Source organism: Ammospiza nelsoni, chromosome 17 (genome assembly GCF_027579445.1).
Source record: "Ammospiza nelsoni isolate bAmmNel1 chromosome 17, bAmmNel1.pri, whole genome shotgun sequence".
NCBI classification, from domain to species: domain Eukaryota; kingdom Metazoa; phylum Chordata; class Aves; order Passeriformes; family Passerellidae; genus Ammospiza; species Ammospiza nelsoni.
In genome coordinates, this window is record NC_080649.1 from 5,472,889 (window position 1) to 5,497,757 (window position 24,869).

Below are 24,869 nucleotides of genomic sequence, written 5' to 3' on the forward strand. Positions count from 1 at the left end.
TCGATTTTTATTAAATACTGGCATTAGTCCCCATCCCTGGGGTGGTCTCACCCTGCTGTGGAACACTCTGGGGTCCTGTGGGGGTACTTGAGGCAGTGTTTTTTTCAGTCATTTCATCTCTCATCATTGTTCAGAGAGTGTTTCTAGTTCCAGACCCCATTCAGGGAGTGATTCTGCTTTTATTCACCTAAATTTTTCATCATTTAACTGGGAACAGTGGTATTTCTCCTGCATGTTCTAATGCAGCTGAAGTCTTTCTTAATTAATGTTGAGTTCAAGCAGAAATAATTTGGCCTGTTAGCCCCTAGGAATGTGTTTCAAGCAGGCAATAAATGTAAATCTTCTGGATGTGTTTCCCACTGTGTCTTCTGCCCTGTTATCCCTGCTGCTTTTGGTTTTGTTTTTAACCCAGTGATTCATTTCTCTGTGTACCTGGCTCTCTCTGCCAAGGCAGTTCTCTAATTTTTCCCTCTTTATCTGTGTCCCCTCTCTGATAGATCTCACCTCCCCTGCTGTCTGCTTTTGCTTCTGCCTCTCTCCTGTGCATCTGCTTATACCAAATTCCAGGGAAGGGTGAGAGAACATTTTCTGCTCTCCATACTGATCACTGGGGCTGAGATTTGAATTGTTGCTCTGTCTAATCTGATGGAACAGAGTGCACATAGCTCAGAGCAGGTTCCTGTTTGAAAAGGACGTTTGCCTGCTGCTGCATATTTTTATTCCACTTCATTCTACTCTTCAAATTATGTCTTTTGGTGAGATTAGTACATTTATAGGAAAGAAAGCAGAGATTGTATTGCTGCAACAGATACTAAAAGACATTATATTAAACCACTGAATAAGAGCTTTCTTTCAGTGATACCAAGTTAGAATTAAAATAATCTCCAGCATCTTCAGGAGAAAGAAATCAAATTTCATGCTTCTGTGCTCCCTGAATATTATAAGGCAAAGTGAATTCTTGGTAGGTCTGAAAGAAGCCACCAGTGGTGGGGGAATAATCTGGGCTGTTACCAGTGGTAGTTTCATTTTTTGGCTGTTACTCTGCTCTGCTGTTTTGGCCAAGCAGTTCCTTCACCAGTTCCATCTGTGTTTCCTTGGAACATCGATGCCAGCCCTGTTCTCTGGGTTGTTACAAGGTTTTTGAGGTGCTGAGTGATTGCCAGCCTCACAAGACTGTGGGGGTGAGAGGTTTGAAAAGTAAACCTTTCAGCAGCCCAGAGATCTCATCCTGTGCAGGTCCATGGCCATGTCTCACCCAGCAGTGAGTCAGCTGCTGTCCCCTTGTGCCAGGACAGGGGAGCTGGGAGTGGATAGCTGAAAATTCAGGGGATGGGCAGGGCCACCTCTGTCCTGGCTGTGAGCACTGGCTGCAGAAAAGGACACGTTCAGTGGAGCTTAAGGGGAAGCTCAGAGCTGCTGGGGGACATCAGACACTGAGATCTGATGCAGCTGAGAAGTGGTGGGGAAAAAGCCATTAGTGCCAGGCCTGGGGTCTAAGTTTTCCCAGCTTGCTCAAGGGGACAAGTCCCTGCAGCACTGGTGTCATCTGGGGAGATGTTCTCAGAATGTTCTTCAATTAATTCCTGCCAACATACAAATCATTAGTTAAATCTTTCCACTTGAAACCTCTCTATTTTAGTATTGCTGGTGGTATCCAGGTTTGTATTCCTTTAAACTGACAGTGGGGTATAATCCAAATGGAAACAGTAGGTTCACAGCCAACTTTCCTGTGCCCAGGCCGAGGAGGAACCTCTCCAGGAGCCTGTCACCACATTGGGAAAAATCTATATTCTGTAAAATGTGTATTCTGGAAATGTGTATTCTGAGGTGTGTGTGCTCCAGGGGAGGCAGTTTGTCAGGGGCACTGATTTCTAGGTGGAGCTGATGAGCTGCTGGGAGTGCATCAATCTTGCTGTGAGGAGCCTGCCAGGTGCTGCCCGTGCCGTGACGCTCCACCTGCTGCCAGCTCCTGCGACCTGGAGACGGGCAGAGCATCGGGAATCAGCTGGGACCGAGCACAGCCCGCCAGCCTGGGTGTAACTGCACAGGTGTGCCGGGCATAGCCCGGAGCAGGAGGAGTGGTGCCTGTGTTGGAGTGAGGATCCCTGTGAGCTGTTACCATCGCAACAGAAATCGATAAGCCAGGGAGGTGCAATTGTCTTTTCTGTGGCTTTTCTGCAGCAAAGGCTCATTCACACCCTAATGAGGCACCCAGCTGCTTGGGATCTGTCCCAGGGATCCCTGGAGGGCTCTGCATCAGCAGAGCTTTGCCCACACATTCTTTGCTCCGATTAAAATCCACTCAAGCACAAAGAGCTTAACCTTGATCCCAGCAGTTATTTACAGAGAGAACATTGCTGCAAGTTAACCATCCTTACCTCTTCCTGGGAAACCTTGAGCTCCGGGTGTATCTCTCCAAACAGCTACAGTGACCTGCAGAACCAGGAAGAAAGGGTTTAATAAACATTCCCAGAGCTCTGGGTGTGCTTTCACTGCAAAGTCTGCACAAAGAGAGCCTCCTGTGCTGGCTCTGGAAATGGGCCACGGTCCAAAGTCCTTTGTGGGAGCACAGTGAGGCTGTGCCTCAGTGCTGGGGAGGGATTGCTGCTGCCTCTGCCACCTGCAAGGACATACCTGGCATAGCAGGGGGGTCACGGCACCTGAGGGGTGAATGTTTGGGGCTGTGAGCACTCAGAGCACTGGGTGTGCCTGCTGACCTTCACCTTGCTCCTTCCCCAGAGCATTCTCCAGTCTGTCCTGCTGGCTTCAGGCCCGAGGAGCTCCTTGTGGCTGGGTGTTACACTTTGTCAGTGCTCACCAGCTTGCTTTCCTTAGGAGAACACAGTGTTGCTGGTGATTATTTTCCCTTGGGGCAGCAATCAAAACAGCTTTTACTCATTGCTGCCTTTGCTGAACCAGGTGAGGGGCAACGAGTTAAAACACCTCTTAAATTTCACCTCGTTGTCTCCAAGCAGAGAACTGAGAGGCAGCACCCTTTTACTGATCCTCTGGAATGAAACCTGGGTTGTAGGAGGCTATGGGAGAAGGAACAGCCTGCTGCCATATAAAAAATGTCAGGAGCATCACCTGTTGCTGCTCTCAGAAGTGCCTCGGATGTTCTGGCTCCACTGGAGAGCAGTATTTTTCTACATTTCTCATCCATAATTCCTGAGATGGGAATGATACTTCTGCTAGTGTGCAGGACTGCTGTCATGTCTGGTAGCATATCTATCCAGAGGACTTCAGTGCTTTTGTGCCTGGAGGAGATCCATACTGGAAGAGATCCTTCTGCTAAATTGGGAATGTTGTATATTATATCAGGTTACTCACAAAAATCAAAGCTCTGACTCAGATGAATTTTAAAAAAGACTGGAAGCGCACATACAAGGGTATATATCCTTTTCAAGGGTATTTCAATGAAAACTGGATTAATTTGATTAAACATCTGATTAAACTTATCCTGTTTAAATTTTCTTTTTCTTAATGATCTGCTTCTGTGAGTAACTGGCAATGTTGCATTTTTGTCAGGATGCAGCAGATTTTCTAGCTTACAGATTTCAAGACAAAATGCCTTCCTTCTGGAATGAAGGTGCCATATGGCTTGAAATGCATAATTGATCACTGCTCAAAATAGGAGCCTCTTAGAAAGTCACCCAGAAGTCCAATGAGTGTGTGCAGGGGACTTGATAGACCTAGATCCATTTTTTGTTTCCTGGAACTGATGACGACACAGGCACAGGTTTTTGTGGCTCTCCCTCGAGGTTCTGATGCTTGTGCTCTCTCTCATTATCCAGGAGATTTTGGGATTTGCATTAGCAGGTGCATCAGTCCTATGCTTGCTGATTCCTGCTGGGCTTGGCTGAATGACAATCTGGCACTCACCATGGAGCCCAACAAAGCCACGTTCTCTGGGAGGTCAAACAGCTCAGCTGGTCAGATCTGGTGGGCTCAGTCCAGCCCTTGGTGTGCCACATTTCCCACCTACAGAGGGATCCTGCACAAACAGCCCTTCCCACACAGGGTGAGTGAGGTTCCCACTGCTGTGGGAGGGATGGTGGGTCCATGTGGCCACGGGTCCTGTAATGAGCAGCACCACAAGCCACCTTGCATTGTGGATGTTTGGTGCCCAGGCCCTTGAGAATGATGGTAAACTCAGATGGGGGCAGTGCTGGAAAGCAGCTGGCAAAGAAAGAGCAGAGGATGAAGAAAGCAAGGAGACAGAACGACCCAGGCTTTTCACTTCACCTTGATGGCTTTCAAAAGCAAGTGGTGGGAGTGCTTTTGCAGCCCCTTTGGGCAGCTGAGTCCTTTGCCTATTTCAGTAACCTTAGGGGAGATGACAGCTCTGATTTCTGGAGGATTTCTAGATTTGTTGCTAGCAAGCCCTGCTCAGCAGGAACCTGCTCACACACCCAGTTCTGATCCTGCAGAGCTGCTGAGCCAGGGCAGCCCATGGGAAGGCAGCAGCATGGGAGGGGAGTCAGGCCCTGTAATGTCTCTCAATTTACATTTCTCTGCTATTAAATCATGCTCTGCTTTTCAGCTGGCTTTGGAAGTACCTCTCCTTGGTGGGCAAGGCAGGAGAATGATGGCACTGCTGAATCTGGGACACCAGGATGGCCCTGAGGGTGTGATGAGATGCTGTGTGCTGCAGCCATCTGCTGCCAATCTAGCCAGGGCTCTTCTCCTCCGGGCTGCACTGACAGCCCCAGGCAGCAGGGCTGGCTGGGTGGAAAGGAATTTCACCCCACCGAGGATGTCAGGCTGTGGGCAGGCAGACCCAGATGGGGAAAAAATATTCCCCCTGCCACTCAGGATTGCAGGGAAGCTGCAGATCAGATCAATGCTGAGAAAACTGCTGGTGACTCAGGATGCTGAACCTGGCAGGAACAAACCCCCTCTGATAAATGAGTCTCCATGGTCCATGAGCAAGCACCAAGCAGGAAATCCCAGGGGTGTAATGAGGCTGGCTCCTTGCTGGGGGCTGAGGTTGCCTCCCTTGGCTTTTGCTCTTTAGTGTGGGGGTGAGAGTTCAGTTGTGCTGCCTTCAACCCCTGGGTTAAGCAGGTTGTCTTTAGCCTTGTCCTCACCCAGCCCATACAGAGCACAGGCTCTGGGCTGTGCTGTGGTTTGGCACATCTCCCCTGCCCATGTGCATGCTCAGAGTGGTTGCTAAGGCAGCACAAATCTTCTCTGTGCTTTCCAATGTCTGTCTGATCCAGAGGTGGAGGTGTAGGGTGTCCATGTCTAATCCCAGAGCAGGATCTGTGGCAGAGCAGAGCAGTGACCACTCTGTGTGCTCAGACATCCCCGGGGTGCTGCAGTGGCTGGGCTGTGGGGTTTAGTTTTGTTTCCCCTAACCCCAAACTGTGCTGCAGTTTGGATGGAAAAGAGGGGCTGAGCACTGCCAGCAGCCAGGATTCAGGTGGAGGGGAGCATCTCTCCCCATGTGTGAGGGGAGAGGCTCAGGCTGGGCATGGGCAGCACAGAGATGTTACAGAACTGGGTCACTGCAGGGCTGTGCTGGCAGGAGGTGCAAGTTCTGGTCAAACAGAGATGCTGAGCTCACTGGCTGCTGAAAATGAACCAGGTAGGTGAAAAATGAGAGCGAGTCTGGAACATCTACCTCCATCCTTTTAGCAGGCATGGCAGGAAACTTGCAGGTGTGCTGGTGCCAGCTAGGAGGACTCATTTGAGCACAGAGATGGCTTTATTTCAGCTTATTTTAGCAAGTAATAGGCAGGGGGGTGATGTTTATCACTGAAACTGGAGCTGGCTGTGCTTTAGATCACAGCTCTAATGGGCTGCACTGCCTGGGACAGTAAATCACCTCAGCAGCACTGACAGCACAGGGTGATGGGTGCACTAAACCCTCTGTGGCAGCAATAACCTGGTCCTGCTGGTTCTTTCACTCAGGTTGGTGCTTCTGCTCTGGTTTGTTTATTAATGCTCCTTCACAAAAGTCACCTGGGTGACTGCTCCAGCTCAGCCATTGAATGGCTGCTCTCCTGCCATTCCCCAGCCTGGCTTGGGCTCTTTTTATACCCTGCTATAAAACTGTTTATTTTTGCACCTGTTTAGAAAGGCTTTTGGCCACAGGGGTCTCATGATGTTGTTTTCATGGCTTCTGGAGCGGGGCTGCTCTGTTGTTGCTAGAAATAATTGCCGTTAATTAATTCTTTGCTGATTTTTCTTTGGCAAAGCATACTGAAATAAACAGATAAATGAGCAGCATGCTCTGTATCTCGACGTTGTGGGAGCTTTTAGGAGGCATACAGTGACATCCAAACAATCCCATCAGCAGCCAGAGGAAGGCTAGGACACGGCCCTCAACTTTCTGTGGACAAAGTTAATTGGGGGGAGGCTCAATTACCATCTCCAGCTGTTTGGCAGTTCTCTTAGGCCGTCGTTTTTAATCTCTTTCTAGAGAAAAACCACAGTTTTGTTTCCATCTACTGCTTTATTCAAATCTCAGCTGAGCAGTGCTACAGAAGGGGATGTGCTCTCAGCTGCCTGAGCTGGAGCAGCAGTCTGTGACACGAGAATGACCACTGGGGACAATAACTGTTCTGTTTTCTCACTTCTTCTATGGCCTTTTAAAATGGTTTTTCTTTTTTTCTTTTGAGGAACTTGGGCTCTGCTGCAGAGACTTCCAGACCAGAAGTGAAGGGCTGGGCTTGCTCCTGTGTCCTGTGGTTCTGCCTGTAGCACCATCACCCTCTGTGCTCCGTGTCCTGGTGGAGCAGCCCCTGGTCCCAGAGCTGGTGGGAGGGTGGGATGTCACCTTCAGCCCCAGCAGGTGGCTGGGATGTCACCTTCAGCCCCAGCACGTGGGTTTGGTCACTTCATTCTCCACCCTGCAAGGTGACATCACGCAGCTCAGTCCCTGCTTGGGTGTCTCCAAGCTGTTCCTGGAAGGATGAGCCATTTGAGCCAGGAAGAGATTAAATTATTGGAATAGAGCAAAGCAATCTCCACAATAAGTGCTGCCCTGCTGTTTGCACACCGAGCCTGTCCTGCTGGGGCTCTGACTCAGGCTGAACTGATGATGTCCCACTCTGAACAATCACTTTGACTTTCTTTTGGAGGAGCTGAGCCCCTGATGTATGAGTGTCATCACACACAGGTTGGCTTCTCCAGACAGAGATTCCACAGGCCTCAGTCTCTCAATGAGGGTAAATCGGGAGTAATGCTAAAAGCAGTGATCTGCCACAGACAGAGGTGAACTCTTGACTTCCTTGGACTAATTTCATCTCCTCTGTGCACAGAAAAGAGCCTGTCATTGTGCAATGGAAATCAGCATATCTCCAGCTGGTGCCATGGAGCCAATTCCCTCAGCTGCCCCCTCCATGTAATATTTTACATCATAGGAAATGGGTTTGGTGCATCAGCAGGGCTGTTGCAGAGCTGTTTCTCTTACACTGAGATTTCCCCAGGTGCCGTGGAACAGACATACAAATATCCAACATCTTCAAGCCATCAATTACCCTCTCTGTCTCTCTCAGACATATTCTGGCTCCCAGCCACGCTGTCTGAGCAGCCTCTGCAACCATGTACTGACCCCAAACCAGCCCATTGCTGGCCAGAGGCAGGAGGAAAAGAAACTGAAAGGGTGTCCTGAGCACATGACAGGCTGCTGGTTGGAGAAGTTTTGTGGCAGCATGGCTGTGAGAGAGCAGTGATCAGCTCTGGGGTGTTGCAGAAATCTAAAAAAGGAGATTTTGGTCTGAACCTCCCCCCTTGTCCTCATTGTCCCCAGTTCTGCTTCCCTACAAAGGATCTCTGTGGTCTGGTTTGCGTGGTGGTAGCTGCGTGACTGTTCAGTCATGGGAGAAAAGGATTCCCCTTTTTTCACACTGGTGACACTGCAATAGAATTAACTGCTATGCAAATGGAAGGAAACCCTGATCTGCAGATCACTCTGCAGTGAGACACTTTTAGGGCTGCACAACACTTTGTCTTCTTTGAGGGCTGCTGCAGGTGCAGAGCAGCTCTGCAGACACAGGACATCACAGCTCTTTTTCCACTTTAACATCATTTTCTCCTGTATTATCCTCTTCAACTCAATGCACACATTCTAACCACACAGATGCTGAGGGTGTGCTTTTCCAAAAAATCTCACAGGCTCCATACAGCAATTTGCTCAAAATAAGAGCAGGTTGGCATCAATATTGGATTTTTGGTTGAAGAGTTTTTAAACTGCCCTGCTCTGTGATATTCCTCCCTCCCAGCTATACCCACTCTTAATTTAACTGGATAACCCAGAAAGCTCTTTCCTTTTTTAAAAGAAAAACCTCTAGGATTGGTTTCTTCCTTTTTCTCTTTTTCTTTTGAACAGGAAACCAACACTGCAACGGAAATGAGCTGGTGCTGGTGTGACATAGGTGTGGGTGCCAGCGCTGCAGCTCGCTCACACAAACCCCCAGCAGCCAGAGCTGCCTCCCCGTGCTGCTGAGGAAGCCCATGGAATCCTGCCGGGCGTCTGCTCCTCCAGAGCTTTGCTGGAATGCAGTTGCTGTGGCATGAATTATTGATATTTCTGTTCAGGTTTGCTGTTCACGCAGGAATCTGTAATGCTTCCCCACCTTGTGCTGGGAATGAGCTCCCGGGTCACAGCAAGGCTTGTGTTTAACACCCTTTCTCTTGCATGGTGGTGACATTGATTTATCCATTTCAGGGCTGGGGAATTACTAACCCCAGAGTGAACAGCTCCTTCTAACAAAAGGCAGGTTAACAAAAGGGTGAGAGGAGCTGTGTGGAAGGGCAAGGAGAAGGTGCAGTCATGTCTGTGCATTTTCAGGGCATCCCCACAGAGATGATGGAAAGGTTTCTAGGAATTTCTGGGTGTTCTTTGGCCTGACCTCAGTATGTGGCATTTCCATGGCTGCCCTTGCTGGCACTGTGCTTAGCACCTCAGAGATGGCATTGATGCTGTCCGTTCCTAAGGCAACAACCTTGTGACTTGGAAAAGGCAGAGTTAAAAGCGTGCGTGTTTACAAACAAACGCATCTTACACATAAATATGGAACTACTTACATGCATATGGATGTGAATTTCTGCCAGACCTCCAAGTCACTTAGCAGTGGAGAGACAGGAAGCATCTGAATGAGGGAGATGTATTGACAGCAACAACCCTTCTCCAGAGAGTTTGGTCAGGGATCTTGCAAGAAATAGGAGCTGTGGCCACATTTCTATTCACAGAGAAAAGCAGAGCACAACTTCCCAAAATTATTTCTGAGATTCACATTCTCTGAACCACAGAGAAAGAAAAAGCAATTCTTATCTCACTTACTGCTCCTGTGTTTTAGAACAAGTAGAATACATTGTAAAAATTATTTACCTAAAAAAAAAAGTAATTAAATTCTAGTGTGTTTTGATTCATTAACCAATTGAATCCATATGTGTGTGTTGGGACTGTCAGTGGACAGTCATGAAATTCTGTACAGTTAAATTGAGTACTTGTACAATTTCAATTTAAATGTAATATAATATAGAATAATATAGTATAATAAAGCAATTAATTAGCCTTCTAATATCAATAGAGTGAAATGCATAATTTCTCCTATCATCAAAGTCACCCTGCTTTTACAATAAGGAGCAAATTCCTTTAGGCATTCCCTGAAAGGTGCAACCCACAGGAAGAGTGTGGGGCAAAGCTCAGAGGAGGGAACAGCCTGCCATGGAAAAGCCATGAGTAAATTCACAGAGACACGTTTGTATGTGTGAGGTTGGCTCAGGGCTTTGATTCCCATTGAACAAAAGTTTATCTTCATTCCTGGCTGATTTAGTTCCAACTTTTCTCCACATTCCCTCCACCCACAGGGGCTGTTTGTTTCCCCATGTGGAGTCTGGAGTAATTGTGATGAGATTTAAATGCTGAGGATGCTGCTGATCGACCCTTGCTGGCCCTGCTCCCCTGCTCTGCCTGTCCTTTATGAAACTCTCCCCTCTCATCATTGACAGCAGGCTCTGTTTTATTTGATTTTATTACAAGATATAAATTTCTGTCTGCAGCCCTGGCTTCCAGCACACGGAGGAGAGACAAGAATTGCCTAGCAACCAGGGGAACAAAAAATTAAGAGAATCAATAAGTCTTAATGGAAAGCTAAACAGAGACTTTCAAACCAAACCCCTCCCTGCTCCAACCCTGGCCCACAGTGAGTCCATGATGATGTGCAGCACCCTGGCTATTGCATGAAACATTCAGCAAATGCTTCTTCTGCAAAAGCCAAAGTGAAAACCTGGCCTAAATGGGCTTAGGGAAAGCTCTGATCCTGTAGCATTTACACTGTCAAGCTTGAGCACAGCACAGGTGTGGAGGGTTAAGGTGCTCAGCTGAGCTGGTTTCCCTCTGAGGCTGTGAGAACTCAGTGCTCCAGGTAAGTGTTAGAGGCTAAGGAAAGTGAGGGTCTGGGTGCAGCAGCTCAGTTTCCCCACAAAAGGTCTGTGAGGAGGATTGTGTCTCTGGTTAGGATGGCAGTGAGTTTCCAGACCTTATCAAGCTGTGTGTGTAAATCCAGCAAGCCCAGCACGATGTGTGACACTGGGTTGAGTCAGCAAGGAACAGTCCAGCATCAGTTTAAAACAGAAATAAACCTGGATGCAGTCGCCTCTCTGGCAGCACAAATGCAAAGGTCATTTAGGAAAATGTATTCCAGGCAAAGGGAGCATTGTCAATGCACCAAGCCATGACTCTGCCTGTATTTAAGGGGCTATTTGCTCCCACAGAGTGTTCTCAGGAACCTGCTCACATCCTCATGTTTGCAGGATCAAGATGGTGGTTTGGCTGTGGAAGTTTTCCAGGAGCTACTGGCAGCCTCCTCCTGCTCGTGCACACCCTGAATCTCATGGGCAGCATGAATGGCACTGGCTGAGCTTGCAGGAGGGCTCTTTCTTGGAGGAAACAGAGTTGGATGACTTAAATGGGGACTTGCTTTGCAAAACCAAGATTGTTTTTGTTAGCAGAGACTTGCGAACCACAGACAGGACATTGCAGCATCACAGGTGACCCATACGTGAGAAGGTTTCAGCAGGGGTTAGATAAGGAGACAGCTCTGAGCCCTTCCTTGGCCAAAAGCCTCCCACATCCTGCCCCTGAGTGACTGTTTAGTGTTTGGCTGGCAGAACAAGGAGCCTTGCCCCATAGATGGCATGAGATGGACAGCCATGGTGGCACAGGGGTGTTTTCCCTCCTGATACTCCCCTGACACCATGGAGGTGTGAAAAACGTGGGAATACATTGGAGGACAGACCTTCACAAGCACCCCCAAAAGCTGCTGGTGTTAGAGGGACATCTTAAACGTGCTGCTCATGAACCTGCCAAAATCTGCTGGTGTTAGAGGGGCATCCCAAAAGAGCTGCTCATGAACCTGACTGTGTGGCAAGGCCCTGGCCAGGGAGAGCTGGCGTCGCTGCCACCTCGCACAGGTGAGGACCCGCACGGCAGCATCCCGTCCGCGGGCAGGAGTTAAACCAGGACAGGCACCCCTGAATGCCAGCAGGACGGGATGCCCTGAAGGCCGGGTACCCCTCGGGGGTCGGGGCCGCCCCGGTGCGGCGCTGCCGCTGGAGGTCGCGGGCGAGCGGCGCGGGGAGGCGGCAGCGCCCGCTGCGAGCGGAACCGGCGGCCCCGGGCGGCTCCTGCAGCGGCGGGCAGGGCAGGGCAGGGCAGGGCGGGCAGGGCAGCACCGGGGCAGGGCAGGGCCGGGCCGGGCAGCACCGGGGCAGGGCAGCACCGCCCCGGCGCGGCGCGTCCCGGCGGCCGGAGGCGCGCTCGGCGTGCGCGGGGCGAGCGGGGCCGATGGAGCCGCCCGGGCGCCGCCCGCCTCGCCAGCGCCCCCCGCCCGCGCCATGAGGCTGCCGTAGCGCCGCGGAGCCGGCGCAGCCCCGCCGAGCCGCCCCCATGGCGAAGGAGAGGAGCAGGAAGGCGCTGGTGGAGCTGCTCCAGCGGCCGGGGAACGCGGCGTGCGCCGACTGCGCCGCCCCGGGTAAGGGCAGGGGAGGCGGGGGGCGCGGGCGGCGGCTGCACCTGCACCTGCCCGCACCGCACGGTACGGCTCAGCACAGCATAGCATGGCACGGTACCGCACAGCACAGCATAGCATGGCACGGTACCGCACAGCACAGCATAGCATGGCACGGTGCCGCACAGCGCGGTACAGCACGGCTCGGCACGGCAGCGACGGGGCGCGGGGCTGTGCCGTCTCCGGAGCCCCGCCGAGGGTGTGCCCGACCCCGTCCCCACGCGGGGGATGCAGCGCGGGGGATGCTCCGGGGCTGCTGGAGGGATGCGCTGCGCTCCCCGCGCTCCGGCCCCACCGGCCGAGGTTCCCCCGTTCCCCCGGGCCAGCCCGGCTCCTCGGGCGGCCGTGAGCGCTGATGTCATCCCGGCGGGTCCCCGCGGAATGCAGCGCTGCCGGGGCCGGGAGCGGTGCGGGCTCTGCCCTGTCTGCGCCGTGTCCCCCGCGTCCCCTCGGCTGCTCCTGCCCTGGCAGCGAACAAACACCCGGGGACAACCGGAGGCAGCGCTGCGGACATCCTGCCCAGCAACCTTTGCCCAGCTGCCATCGATGGGTGCCTGCGCCGCGCAGGGAGCGGGGTGCGATGGCTGTACGCGTCTGCGTGTGCCGAGGGGAGAAAATCTGGGCTGGAAATGTCTTCTTCGCCTTTTGGATGGTGAATTTTTTAGGGTCGGGCCGTGGTGCTGTTGCTGAGCAGAGTCTGCGTGGGGTGGTGGGTTCTGTCTTTGAGAACAACCTTAGAAAAATTGCAGAGCAAGTAACTTTCCTGGTTTTAAAAAGAAAAAAAAAAAATCACCATACAGAATAACCTAAATTTATATTAGCTTGAGCAGGATGGCTCTGAGGAGGGGTATAAAAAGGATGTCCTTCCCAGCCTCTGGCATTCTATAGGTTAAAGAAAAACCCAACACTTCAGCTGAGCCCTATTTTCCCAGCTATTGATTTCTTTAGGATGTCAAGATCTATCGCATACCGCTATCCACCTCAAACCATTCCCAGCGGTTTTACATCCCTGATCTGCATCCCAGGACACTGCAGTTCACTTTCAGACGCGTTGTGTCCTCCGGTCCCCAGCTGGAAAGGACAAAGAACTTTGGGCACAGCGTGAGCGGCTTTGCAGCGCCGCCTGCTCCCACCCATCTGCTGCTGTCTGCCTGTACCAGCCACCTCCGAGGAGCCTTGCTGAGCACAGCCTGGGCTCCCCGAGGAGGTGTCTGCCTAAATTGTTCCTTCCTGGAGAAAACTTCGCAAACCCGGGCCGTTTTCAGATTAGCAGGGTGATTCTCCCTCACCCTGTGGGTGTAGAACATAAAGCCTCCGGGCAAAATGGGAAGTTTCTCGGCATCACCAGGGTGGAGATGGAGCTGCAGGTCAATAAAATAGCTCATATCAGGGTAAGGAGGTTGTTGTTAAAGGCATCAAAACGGTTTGTAAAACAACAGAACCATGCTTGGGTTTTGGTGACATTTGCATACAGAGATGTCTTAGTGAATGTGAAAGTCAGAGAGGAGAATTTGGGCCAGTGTCTTTTGTAAGTCAAGATGTGCTATATTAATATCACTCAGCCTCTTCTGAACCCTCGTGGCTTTGCTTCCTTAGGGCCACCTCCCTGTTCATCAACCCAATTTCTTTAGTGACTGCTTTGCTTCGGGTTCTTTGGCAGAGGAGAGCTATTCATGGTGCTGTAATGTGCTCCTCTGCCTGGGAGGGACAGGAAACTTGAGATGCCCTGGGCTGCTTAACACGAGATTATAACTTGTGTCTGTAGGTAGTGTAGGAAATATTCAGCCTGAATTCAGCTATTCAGGCTGGGCAGGTGTGGCAGGCCAGCTCCTTCTGGGGATGAGGTAATGCAGCAGAGGCAGGATAAATATCCAGAAAGGGGTGCAAGAATGGTCTTTGCTGAGAAGTGGGGTGCACAAAGGGATAAAGGTGGCAGCTGACACTGGAAAAGTACCAAAGCAGGGAAAATGAAGCAAGAAGGAAGGAAGGAAGAGGCAGGGTGTGGAATGAACAGAAGATGAGGGAAGCAGGGCAGAGCTGTGCTTTCCCACATGTGAGTATCACCACAGGGCTGATCTGCTACAGCTGGGGGATGCCCAGGATCAGGGTTTGTTGTTGCTGTTTCTCAGGTGGGTGAGTGCCTTTCCCTGAATACTCTCTTAGTACAGGATCCATGATAAGAGGGAGCCATTTAGCTCAGGGATGCTCCTGACAAAGAATAGGATGGGTTGGAAATGTAACAGGGGAAAGAAAATTTTGTTAATCACTTTAATTTGTGTATTTGGAAGCCAGCTGGGTTTTCTTTTTCTTTTGGAAATATTTGTTCGTGAAATCAGCCAGCCAGTGAAAGTTTGTTTGTTTTTTCCCTTCCCTGCTGTCAAAGAGTGTTATTTTCTTTTGTTACTGCTTTGGCATTTGGGAGAGGCTCAGTAGCCAGAGCCCTGAAGCCACAGCTCGTCCCAGGTGTTCTGTGTCCTGTCACAAAGCCCTGGTGCTCTCAGCCTGGCATGGCTGGGCTAAGCTGTGACCACACAAAAGGCAGAGCCAGGCACAGACATGGGGCATCAGGGGAGGATTTCCTCCTGGGCTGGGTAAATAACTCCATCCCTGCAGGATGAACCCATCTCTTTGGGGACATCTGGGCACAGCCTGCTGCTTTGCCAGAATTTGCCACTCAATCCTGGCTGAGGGTTGGTGAAGTGGCCGAGCCCTGTAAGGCTGCCCTGTTCAAGGTGTGATTCCTTCAAGGATGTGCCCACTTGCACCTGGGTGCAAATGGGGATTGAAGGTGGTGCTCAGGAAGGTCAGATCTGGGTGTATGTCTGGCAAAAAAAAAAAAAATCTCCTGTGTGAAACCAAGGGTTTCAAACAGATTTTGAAGGATGTCTGAGGTGGAGAGGACAGTCTGGCCATGGCAGCTGGGAATGCAGAAAGGATGCTAAAGTAGAAAGTGAAAATCAGAGTGTAAAATAACTGGGAGATTGCAATTTTTACCGGCAGTTTTTTTTTGTGTTTGGAATTAATTTTTTTTAGGTTTTTATTAATTGCGTTTTTATAAAACCTTAAATTGCAAAGGAAGGCTGTTTTGAATAAAAGATATTTCGGTTGCAGAAAATGTCATTGATCTGTAATGCATAATGAGGCTGCCTTGGTTACATCTTGGGGACTGAATTCTGGGGTAGGAGCCCCTAATAAAGTCATTAAATGGGGCTTTGTGTCCTCTGTCATTACACACTTCTGTGTCCTGGGTGTTGTGTTTTTTGTGGGTTTAAAGCTGTGCTCTCTCAGTGAAGACAGCATGGTAAATGCAGCCTTAAGTGCAAACTGAGCACTGTTACTGAATTGCTGGTGTGTAATGGCTCTCTGTACATTAGAATAATCTTTTTTTCTTCAAGACTGATGTGGCAGTTCAGCCTTTCCCTTTTTCTAAATGATTCTTTGTCTCAGGCAATCTTTCCTCACATCATAAGACGGATGGTTATCTCAGGGCATGACAAGACCTTGAGTATTTCTCTCTTTATTTTTCTATGACTTAGGCTCGTGTTTCCATGGAGTGAGAATTATTTTACATTGTAGGAGGACAGAGAGGCTCTGAAGACAGAAATGGAAATCCCATCAAAGCAATCCTGCAGTTTAAACCCTCCAGCAGCAGTTTACGTGGCTTGTTATCATTTTATCTTTCTTATTTGGGATGGATTACTGGGCCATGGATCCTGGCTGACACTGCCCTCTGTGCCTGAAGGCCCCGAGGGGGTGAAGGATGGAGGAAGAGCAGATGGAGGGGAGTCTGGAATTGGAGCTTGGTGCTGCACAGCCGAGCAGATCTGGTGTGACACAGTGCCTCTGGAAGCCGGAGGTGGTTGGAAACACCTTTTCCTTCTCAGTCCCTACAGCAGGTGAAGCTTTTCCACTCCCTGGATGTCAGAAGATGAGGGCGGTGATTACAGGGAAACGCCTGAGCACTGCTTGATTTGCTGAGGATTGAGGAGGGCACTGATTGATCTCAGCCTCTCCTCCCTCCATGCTGCTCCTGAAAGCCCAGGTGGGGAAGGTGACAGAGCCCCGGGTGCTGCCCATCCCCTCGGGGGCTGGTGGGCTCTGCCTGCAGCTCTTCCCTCCCTTGCCCCCACTGCCTCCCACTGGAAAAGCTGTTCCAGATTCTGCTGCTCCAATGGTGTGAAACGGGATTTTCATCATCCAGCTCAAAGTGGAAACTTGTTCCTGCACCTCCAATTGTCCTCTCACTTAAAAACTGAATTTTTTTTTCCTTTTTTTTCCTTTTTTTTCCCTTTTTTCCCTTTTTTTTTTCCTTTTTTTTTCCTTTTTTTTTTTCCCTTTTTTCCCTTATTTTCCTTTTTTTCTCCTTTTTTCCATTTTTTTCCCTTTTTCCCCCCCTTTTTTCCCCCCTTTTTTCCCCCCTTTTTTCCCCCCTTTTTTCCCCCCTTTTTTTCCCCCCTTTTTTCCCCCCTTTTTTCCCCCCTTTTTTCCCCCCCTTTTTCCCCCCCTTCTTTTCCCCCCCTTTTCCCCCTCTTTTCCCCCCCTTTTTCCCCCTTTTTTCCCCCTATTTTACCCTTTTTTTCCCCCTTTTTCCCCCCCTTTCCCCCCTTCCCCCCACTTTTTCCCCCTTTTCTCCCCCTTTTCCCCCCTTTTTTCCCCCCTTTTTTCCCCCTTTTTTCCCCATTTTTTCCCCCTTTTCCCCCCTTTTCCCCCCTTTTTCCACCCTTTTCCCCCCCTTTTCCCCCTTTCCCCCCTTTTTCCCCCCTTTTCCCCCCTTTTCCCCCCTTTTCCCCCCTTTTCCCCCCTTTTTCCCCCCTTTTTTCCCCTATTTTCCCCCTTTTTTCCCCTTTTTTTTCCCCTCCTTTTTTCCCCCTTTTTCCCCCCTTTTCCCCCTTTTTTCCCCCTTTTTTCCCCCCTTTTTTCCCCCTTTTTTCCCCCTTTTTTCCCCCTTTTTTTCCCCCTTTTTTCTCCCCCTTTTTTCCCTCCCTTTTTTCCCCCCTTTTTTCCCCCTTTTTTCCCCCCTTTTTTCCCCCTTTTTTCCCCCTTTTTTCCCCCTTTTTTCCCCCTTTTTTCCCCCTTTTTTCCCCCTTTTTTCCCCCCTTTTTTCCCCCTTTGCCCCCCTTTTTCCCCCCCTTTTCCCCCCCTTTTCCCCCCTTTTTCCCCCCCTTTTTCCCCCCTTTTTCCCCCCTTTTTCCCCCCTTTGTCCCCCTTTGTCCCCTTTTTTCTTTTTTCTCCTTTTCCCCCTTTTCCTTTTTCTTCTTTCTTTTTTTCTTTTTTTCTTCTTCTTTTTTTTTTTTTTTTTTGTTCGTTTTTTGTGGGTTTTTTTTGTTTAGTTTTTTGGGGTTTGTTTTGGTTCGGTTTTGAGCTTTCTTAGTGTTTTTGTGGTTTTTTTTTTTTTTTTTTTGTCCCTGGGAATCAGCCATCCCTTCTCCCCAGCTGTAAGCAGAGAGAGTAAGAAGGGGGGAAAAATTTTAAAAATCCCACGGTAGTTGTGTTTAGCTCAGTGCCACTTTCTGCAGGGGAAAAAGGGGCTTTTTGGAACAAAGGAGGTTCCATGTGATGGTGTTTTTTGTCCAGTCCTGGTGCCTGGGCTGCAGCACAATCGTGGGCTGCACACAGTGAGGGGGGGGGCTGCTGGGACCTGCCAGTTGGATTAAAAGACCTTGGCAAGTTCAGTGCCTCCACTGAAAAATTTTCCTACTTAGAGAGGAGAGTTGGTGGGAGGTGGTTTGACTTCAGTGTTAACTCTTTTATTGTTATTTTTCAGCATGCATGACCAGGGTGTGTTTGTCAGCCTCCTGATCCTTCCCCAGAGTAAAGAGCCACAGAGCTCTGGTGCTGAACACGAGGTTCTCTGGCTGGGGCAGGGAGGAAATGAGCAGCAGGCAGGAAAGGCTTTGTGCTTGTGTGGATTGCACCAAAATCCCTGTCTGCCCTGTATCCATGAGTCCCATTTCCAGTGCAGGGTAAAAGAGGTTTTGTTTTTCTGGAGAGGTCTCTTTGCCACCTCAAACAGGAGAGGGTTCAGGAAGATCCACTGGATCTCCATCCCAAGCAAGGACCAGCTGCAGTGGCAGGGATGCAGCAGGACCAGGGCATCCTTTGTGTGCTGAGGATGTGTTGCTGTGCATTGGCCTCGTGTTTGCCTTGGTCATCATATTCTGCTATAACTAGTGATAAATGTGGTTTAAGGCAAAAGGTGGAGCAGGAGCATCCAAATTTTGGGGCTCTTTCAGTTCTTGCCCTTCTCTGCTTTGAGCCTGTTGCTGCTCTGCTTCATGGGATGTTGGATTATCTAGGGATTTTCAACCTGGTACCCCATGTTTATATTCTGGATACAGGAAGCACTGATTTTTAATTTTTTTTTTAATCCATTAACATCCAGCTTCCAATCTCTTTGATTTCTATAAGTTGTCCAGTGTCTTTTGTTGTTTTTTCTTCCATAATATTTTCTGTGCCTATCCTTCATTTTTTTATTTTTCCCTAAGTTCAGGAGTGCTGGGTTCAAGCTGCAGTGTTCATGGTTCGCTGTGCTGGCTTTTCCTGAGGCTTGTGGTGGTAAAAAGGGCTGGGTGGACAAGTTAATTTCTGAATTTAGCTGAATTTAAAGCACACCAAGTGGTTTAGTTTTGTTTTGGGTGCTTCTCTAATCTCTGGCTGTGCCTTTGCTTTCAGATGAATGAGATGGGAAAATACCAGCCCAGTGCCCTTCTCCTGAGCTTAGTTTAGCTTTGTTTGTTTCTTTAATTTTTAAAATGAAGCTGACTCATGTCTTAATTTTGAAAGGCATTATGATCTGTTTATGAGTTACCAGGAATCTCTACCACACAGTGGGCAGTGAAAGCCTTTTAGGGCTGGAGTTGGTAATTCAGGATCAGAGCCTTTCTGCACTTACACAGAGTATTTGCTTTAATGTTCCCGTTGTTCCTCGTTCATTTTTATTCCTTTTGGCTTCAAATAATGGAATAAAGTAATTTGTGTGGAACTTGGGCATGTGGAGAGTTTTCATTAGGCTTCACTGCTGTTTGCTCAAAATTCTGAAGGCTTTAGGAAAAAAAAAATCTTTTTTGAGCAATGCCCAAAAAGCCCAGATTATGACATATTGCCATTTCATTGCACTTTTTTGGCTCATATCCAGACAGAATAATAAAATTACTGAACTCTCAGTAATGTCCAGCGTGGAGAAGGTGTTCCAGCTGTTGAAGTGTCCAGCAGCAAGGGGGATTTCACCTGTCTGTGGAGGCATCCATTTCCATGCAGCCTGGGGTCAGTGGCTCACTAAACTAACGGTGTAGCCCAAAAATTCAGTGTTTTGTGAGAAAATTTATTTTCATGTTTGATAAGATGTTGTCTTATCTCTGGTGCAGTCGTTGGGAGGGTTGGGGTCTGTGATAAGCCAAGGCTGGGGATCTCTGGTGTTGTCCCTGAGCTGAGAATTTGTCCTGGAGAGCAGAGGGAGGGCCCGTGATGTGTTTGGGGAGCAGTGCGGCCCCTGAGAGCCCCAAAGCCCCAGAAAGGCTCTGCAGGAGCATCCCTGCAGTGCTGGCCCTGCCTGGGGCGTGTCACAGCCCCTCAGTCACGTGGGTGAGGCTGAATTTCCCTGGTTTCTCTGGAAATGGCACCACGAGGGCAGGCAGAGGGGCAGGAGGGGAAGCAGCCTCGGCAGAGCCCCCCAGGAGCTGGGCAATCCTCCACCCCCTGTGGCAGGGCTGGGCCACGGGGAGGTCACAGGGCTCTGCATGCAGCCCTCTGGGTTGTTCAGAGGATGCTGAGAAATTCCTGTTGGCTTCCAGCTGCAGCCTGGGAAGGTCTGGGCTGCCTTGCTCTCTGTTGGATGTCCTCAGCCGGGAGAGCAAGAGTGTGACGGTGGTCACAGGGGTTCTTGGACTGGGGAGGAGACGAGGATCTGACTCCATGTTTCAGAAGGCTGATTTATTATTTTATGATATATATTATATTAAAACTATACTAAAAGAATAGAAGAAAGGATTTGATCAGAAGGCTAGCTAAGAATAGAATAGGAAAGAATGATAACAAAGGTTTGTGGCTTGGCTCTCTGTCCAAGCCAACTCACTGTGATTGGCCATTAATTACAAACATCCAACATGGGCTAATCAAAGATCCACCTGTTGCATTCCACAGCAGCAGATAGCCATTGTTTACATTTTGTTCTTGAGGCCTCTCAGCTTCTCAGGAGGAAAAATCCTAAAAAAAGGATTTTTCATAAAAGATGTCTGCGACACAAGAGCCACGAGAAATCTCAAATTGTGGTAAGGGTGATGTTTCAGAGAGGCTTGCCCTGGCAGATCAGTTTGTGCTGGGGGTTCTCACTACCCAGCAATTTTTTGGATGGGGCTAAGTTGGTACCTGAGGTCTTTGAACTCTCCTCCTGCCTGCTGCTTCCCTTGGGACCCTCAGCAGTGCTGAACCTTGGGGTGTTTTTGTGGCAGCAAATTTGGAGGGCCCCAGGCTTTGATTACAAACGTGTTTGGAGATGAGAGAGGACAATATGATGAGATAGACCCAGAAAGTGCCTGAGCATGCAAAACTCTTGATTCTTGCTGCCAGCCCAATAACTGGGCACAATCCTTGAGGTTGGAATGAGAGGGGACATGATCTGGGATGGGGTGTGAAGCCGTGGGAGCAGCAGGGTGGGCAGCACAAGCCCTTAGATCAACCTGACTGCTTTGTGCTTGCCAGGCTTGAGTTGTAGTCACTGGGGTCTCTGGTGAGAATAGGAGACCCTGTGAAACAGAAAAAACCCATACTGGTGTCTGACTTGTGCCAGCCTGGGAATTTGCTCCCCTCTCCCTTGTGGGCACCCAGCTGTGTCTGATGAGAATCCCCATTCTGCACTGGGGTTTGCATCTGAGCAGAGCCACCTCTGGGGGACTGAACTGCCCTTCCCCAGGGTGTGCTGGGGGAGCTGGTGGCTGTCCCTGCACGCAGGGCTGGTGGCTGTCCCTGGTGGCTGTCCCTGCACGCAGGGCAGAGCTGTGGCTGTCCCTGAGGCAGGGCAGGGCTGGTGGCAGCCCTTGTTTCCCCCTCAGAGCTGAGCTGCCCCATGCCAGCCTGCTCCCTGCACTGACCCAGCCAGAGCATTAAATATGGATAAGGAGGAGGAAGCACATCCCCTTGCCTTTTATAAATGATTGCTGTGCTGTGGGCACTGAGGGTTCAGGGGGGGATAAAAGGATGGTGAGGGGCTGGGAGAGGGGAAAACCTGCCCTTACCCCGTGCCAGCCTGGTGCCGTGGGGTGGCTGAGGGGCTGCCAGCCCTGTGGCTCTGGGCAGGATGCAGGATTTGGTGCCTGCCTGGGTGACCTGCAGTGAAACTCGTGCTGCTGGGGCACAGCTGGGGCTGCAGACACTGACATTTGCCTTGGAGTCAAACAAAGATCCCTGTATTGGCTGCATTGGCAAGGCAGTGCCAGGGACACTGCTGGATGTGCCCTGCCCCTGCCCTCCTCCTGTCCCTCTGTGTCCCTGCTCCAGGGAGGAATTTGGAGGCAAGGGACTCTGTTTACAGTGCTTTGTGTGAGATGTCAGCCTGGGGCTGTAAACACTGCGTGGTTTTGCTCAGAGAAAGTACAGAGCTACCACTGGTGGCATTTTTCCAGTGAGGCAAGGGCTGGAAACCTCCTGGCATGGAGGGCTGGGCTGCTGTGGGAGCTGCAGCTGTGGGAGGAAAGTCTCTGTGTGGAGCACATGTAATAAATAAATAAATAAAAAAGGGAGCAGCACAGCGGCTTCCCTGAGCTGATGTAGTCTTTGTTCCATGCAGTTTTTGAGTGGAATTTCCTCATGAGAGAAGGATATTCCCCTCTTCTCTTCTTGTGAGCATGGAGTGAGCTATGGAGGTCTTGGCCACATGCAGCTGTCTGTGTATTGGGGTTTGGGGAATAACTGCATTGGGGATTGCAATCTGGTAATTGTTAGTTTAATTTGTATTCCTGTCAATAGAAACATTTATTTTCCTTGTCTATTTACCTGATGCCTTTAGACTCAGGGGCATCAGACCTGAACTCTGCCATGCCCTGAGCTCCTGACCCCCCTGCCATGCCCTGTCTCTGCCTCCCTCCTGCTGCCCTGAATCCAAAAGCTCAGTAAAGTGCAATTCCCTCTTTCCTTCTTGCTTGCAGACCCGGACTGGGCATCCCACAGCCTGGGCATCTTCATCTGCCTGAGCTGCTCGGGCATCCACCGCAGCATCCCGCAGGTCAGCAAGGTGAAGTCGGTGCGCCTGGACGAGTGGGACGATGCCCAGGTGGAGGTACGTGCTGCCCCTGCCCTGCCCTGCCCTGCCAGGGCTCTGCCAGGCTCCCTGCCAGGCCTCTGGGCTCTTCCCCTCCTAAAAATGCCGCAAGAAATGGGATGTGACAAAGCAGGTCTAGGTGGTGAATGTGGGAGCGAGGTTTGGTGCTGGCTGAAGTACAACACCCGTATTATTTCCTCACCCCTATAAAGATGTCAGTGAAATGGCATATAAAATATACTAATTTTTAATGAGTTGTCTTCTCTTGTTTCTTGCAATGAATTGTCTTCTCTTGTTCCTTTCTTCTTCTCAATGTTTCTCACAGACTAGACCTGCCTGCCTAGTCCACCACCCCTGCCCAGCTCAGCTGTCTCTGGCTTTGCTCCTCTTAAATTCACAGCTTGGAAAACCAAACCCTCACAGTATAAATTCCCTCTATTTATGCCCCACACTGGCCTGGATTTCTGTGGTGCTGCTAAAGGCACCCAGGAAACCTTTCTGCTTTGACTGCTGGTGTCTTCAAAGGCACGATGGACTCTACCAGTCACTGATTTCTGTCTTCTGTGGGTAGAGTTGAGGTTTTTCTGAAAGCTGCACCTCATACAATTGTGTGTTTTATCACAATAGGCCTTAGTGTTCCATGGATTTTTCCTCCCCTGGTATTTTGGGGGGAATAGATTAAATATATAAATGTGAGAAATTCAAAACCATGACAGTAATAATAAAAAAAAAAAAAACTTAGTTGCTTGTTGTGTTTGTATACCTGGCATTTGACACAAAACAAAATGTATTTAGCATGGCTGCCTGGAAAAAGAATGGGTTTTTTTACACTTATAAAGTGAATTTCAATAAACAAAATGTATGAATAAGGAAATAAGAAGTTTTCTTTGCTGAGTTCTCAACCAACCATTTGTGTATCAGAAGAAAAGGAGGGCTGTCAGGGGAGATAGAAACATTATAGACTGATTTATTGGAAAGGAGGGCTGTCAAGGGAGATAGAACTTTTATATATTTATTTGTTTGTTTATTTATTTATTTGTCTATCACTTCAAGCTCCTTCCTGAGGTAGCTGCAATGACTTTGCAAAAACAAACTCATCCTTTTGGCACAAGTGATGTGATCTGAGGCGCTGGATGTGTTGTCAGAGGCTGGATGTGTTTTCACCCTGCTGGGGCTGTAGCACATGGAGACTAAAAGCCACTGGGAGGTTTTTCCCCCTGGTTACCTAATCCCCATTTGGATTCCTGGGCTCCATCTGATTCCCAAGCCTGGGGGGGAAATGTCACTGTGTGCTGCCTCCTCCTCCTGTGGGATGATGCAGGTGGGGCTGGGACGTGTCCTGAGCATCATTTTAATCTGTAGGACCCCTAGCAATAATAACCAATATTTATTTGCAATAATAACCAATATTTATTTGCAATAATAACCAATATTTATTTACAATAATAACCAATATTTATTTGCAATAATAACCAATATTTATTTGCAGCAACCCTTCTGTGCACAGTCCTGGGTGCACCTCTCAGTAAGAGAACAGGTCCCCCATCCCAATAATTTTATTGCTTTGTAGAAGTAAGAAAATAAAAGAAAATACTGTTAAAATTTTCTTAATTCTTCCTGTTTTTTTCTCTTTTTACAGTTTATGGCCTCGAATGGAAACAATGTAGCAAAAGCAAAATATGAATCTAAAATGCCACCGTTTTATTATAAACCAACCTATCTTGACTGCCAGTAAGTAAATACCTCTGCTGGTAAACAACATTTATTTGTTTGTGCAGCTGCAGCCTCTGTAATACTTTAGTTTTAGCATAAGACTTTTTTTTTTTTGCCACAATTGAGGTTTCATTTATTAAAAACCCTGAAAATGTTTTTCCTTCTGCACACATATGGTAGAGTTTATGCTACGTGTGGGATCCTATTTAATAAGTACAGTGAGATGGTGCAGGGGAGTCAATCGTTTGTCTGTTCCCCAGGCTCTTCCAAGTTTCTAGAGCTGCAAGGATGCCAATTTCTGCCCATTGATTTCCTCTGCCTTTTCAAAGCCCCCTTCTGCAGCAAGGCAGAACTTGCTGATCTGCTGGGTGAGATGCTGGGTTATTTGTAATGCAGAAATACTGGATGGGGGTTTCTGTTGGGTGTTTTTCCACCTAGATACAAATAATCTCCTCCATGGAGGCAGCTGAAAGGCTGTGTGGAGTAACCTCCCTGGTGAGCTGGGAGCAAGGAGCTGAGCAGCAGAACCTGCTCTGCCATCCAGGGTAAAGGGGATGGACTGAATTTGGCTTTTAGGGTCCAACCCTGCTGTGTACCAAGGTGTTTTGTGTGAGTGGAGCTGCCTGGCCTGGCAAGAAAACAGCATCCATTTATGCAATGTTCAGAGCTCCAGAGCCCCAGCAGTTTGGCTGTGCCATTTTGGGACTTGTGTGTGCTTGTCATGTTGGGGTTGGAGAAGCAAGATTGGCAGGAGATACAATTCTGGAGGGTTTTGATTTTGTTTGCTCCCAAGTCTCAGTTCATCCAGTCAGATGCTCCTCTCTGATGGTGCTCAGCTCGCCCAGGAGCAGAGTCCTGGTTCTTTCCATGGCCCGTCCCTG

General features: G+C 49.3%; 1 protein-coding gene across 1 annotated transcript in view; it reads left to right on the top strand.

Annotated features, from left to right (window-relative positions):
- The first annotated feature begins 11,755 nt into the window (after positions 1-11,755).
- Positions 11,756-24,869, top strand: part of ADAP1 (ArfGAP with dual PH domains 1) — a 49,656-nt gene continuing 36,542 nt past the window's right edge. The window contains exons 1-3 of the mRNA XM_059484724.1: positions 11,756-11,987; positions 22,163-22,293; positions 23,915-24,006. Coding sequence (XP_059340707.1) covers positions 11,903-11,987; positions 22,163-22,293; positions 23,915-24,006 — 308 coding nt within the window. The 5' untranslated portion in view covers positions 11,756-11,902. The remainder of the gene's footprint in view (positions 11,988-22,162; positions 22,294-23,914; positions 24,007-24,869) is intronic.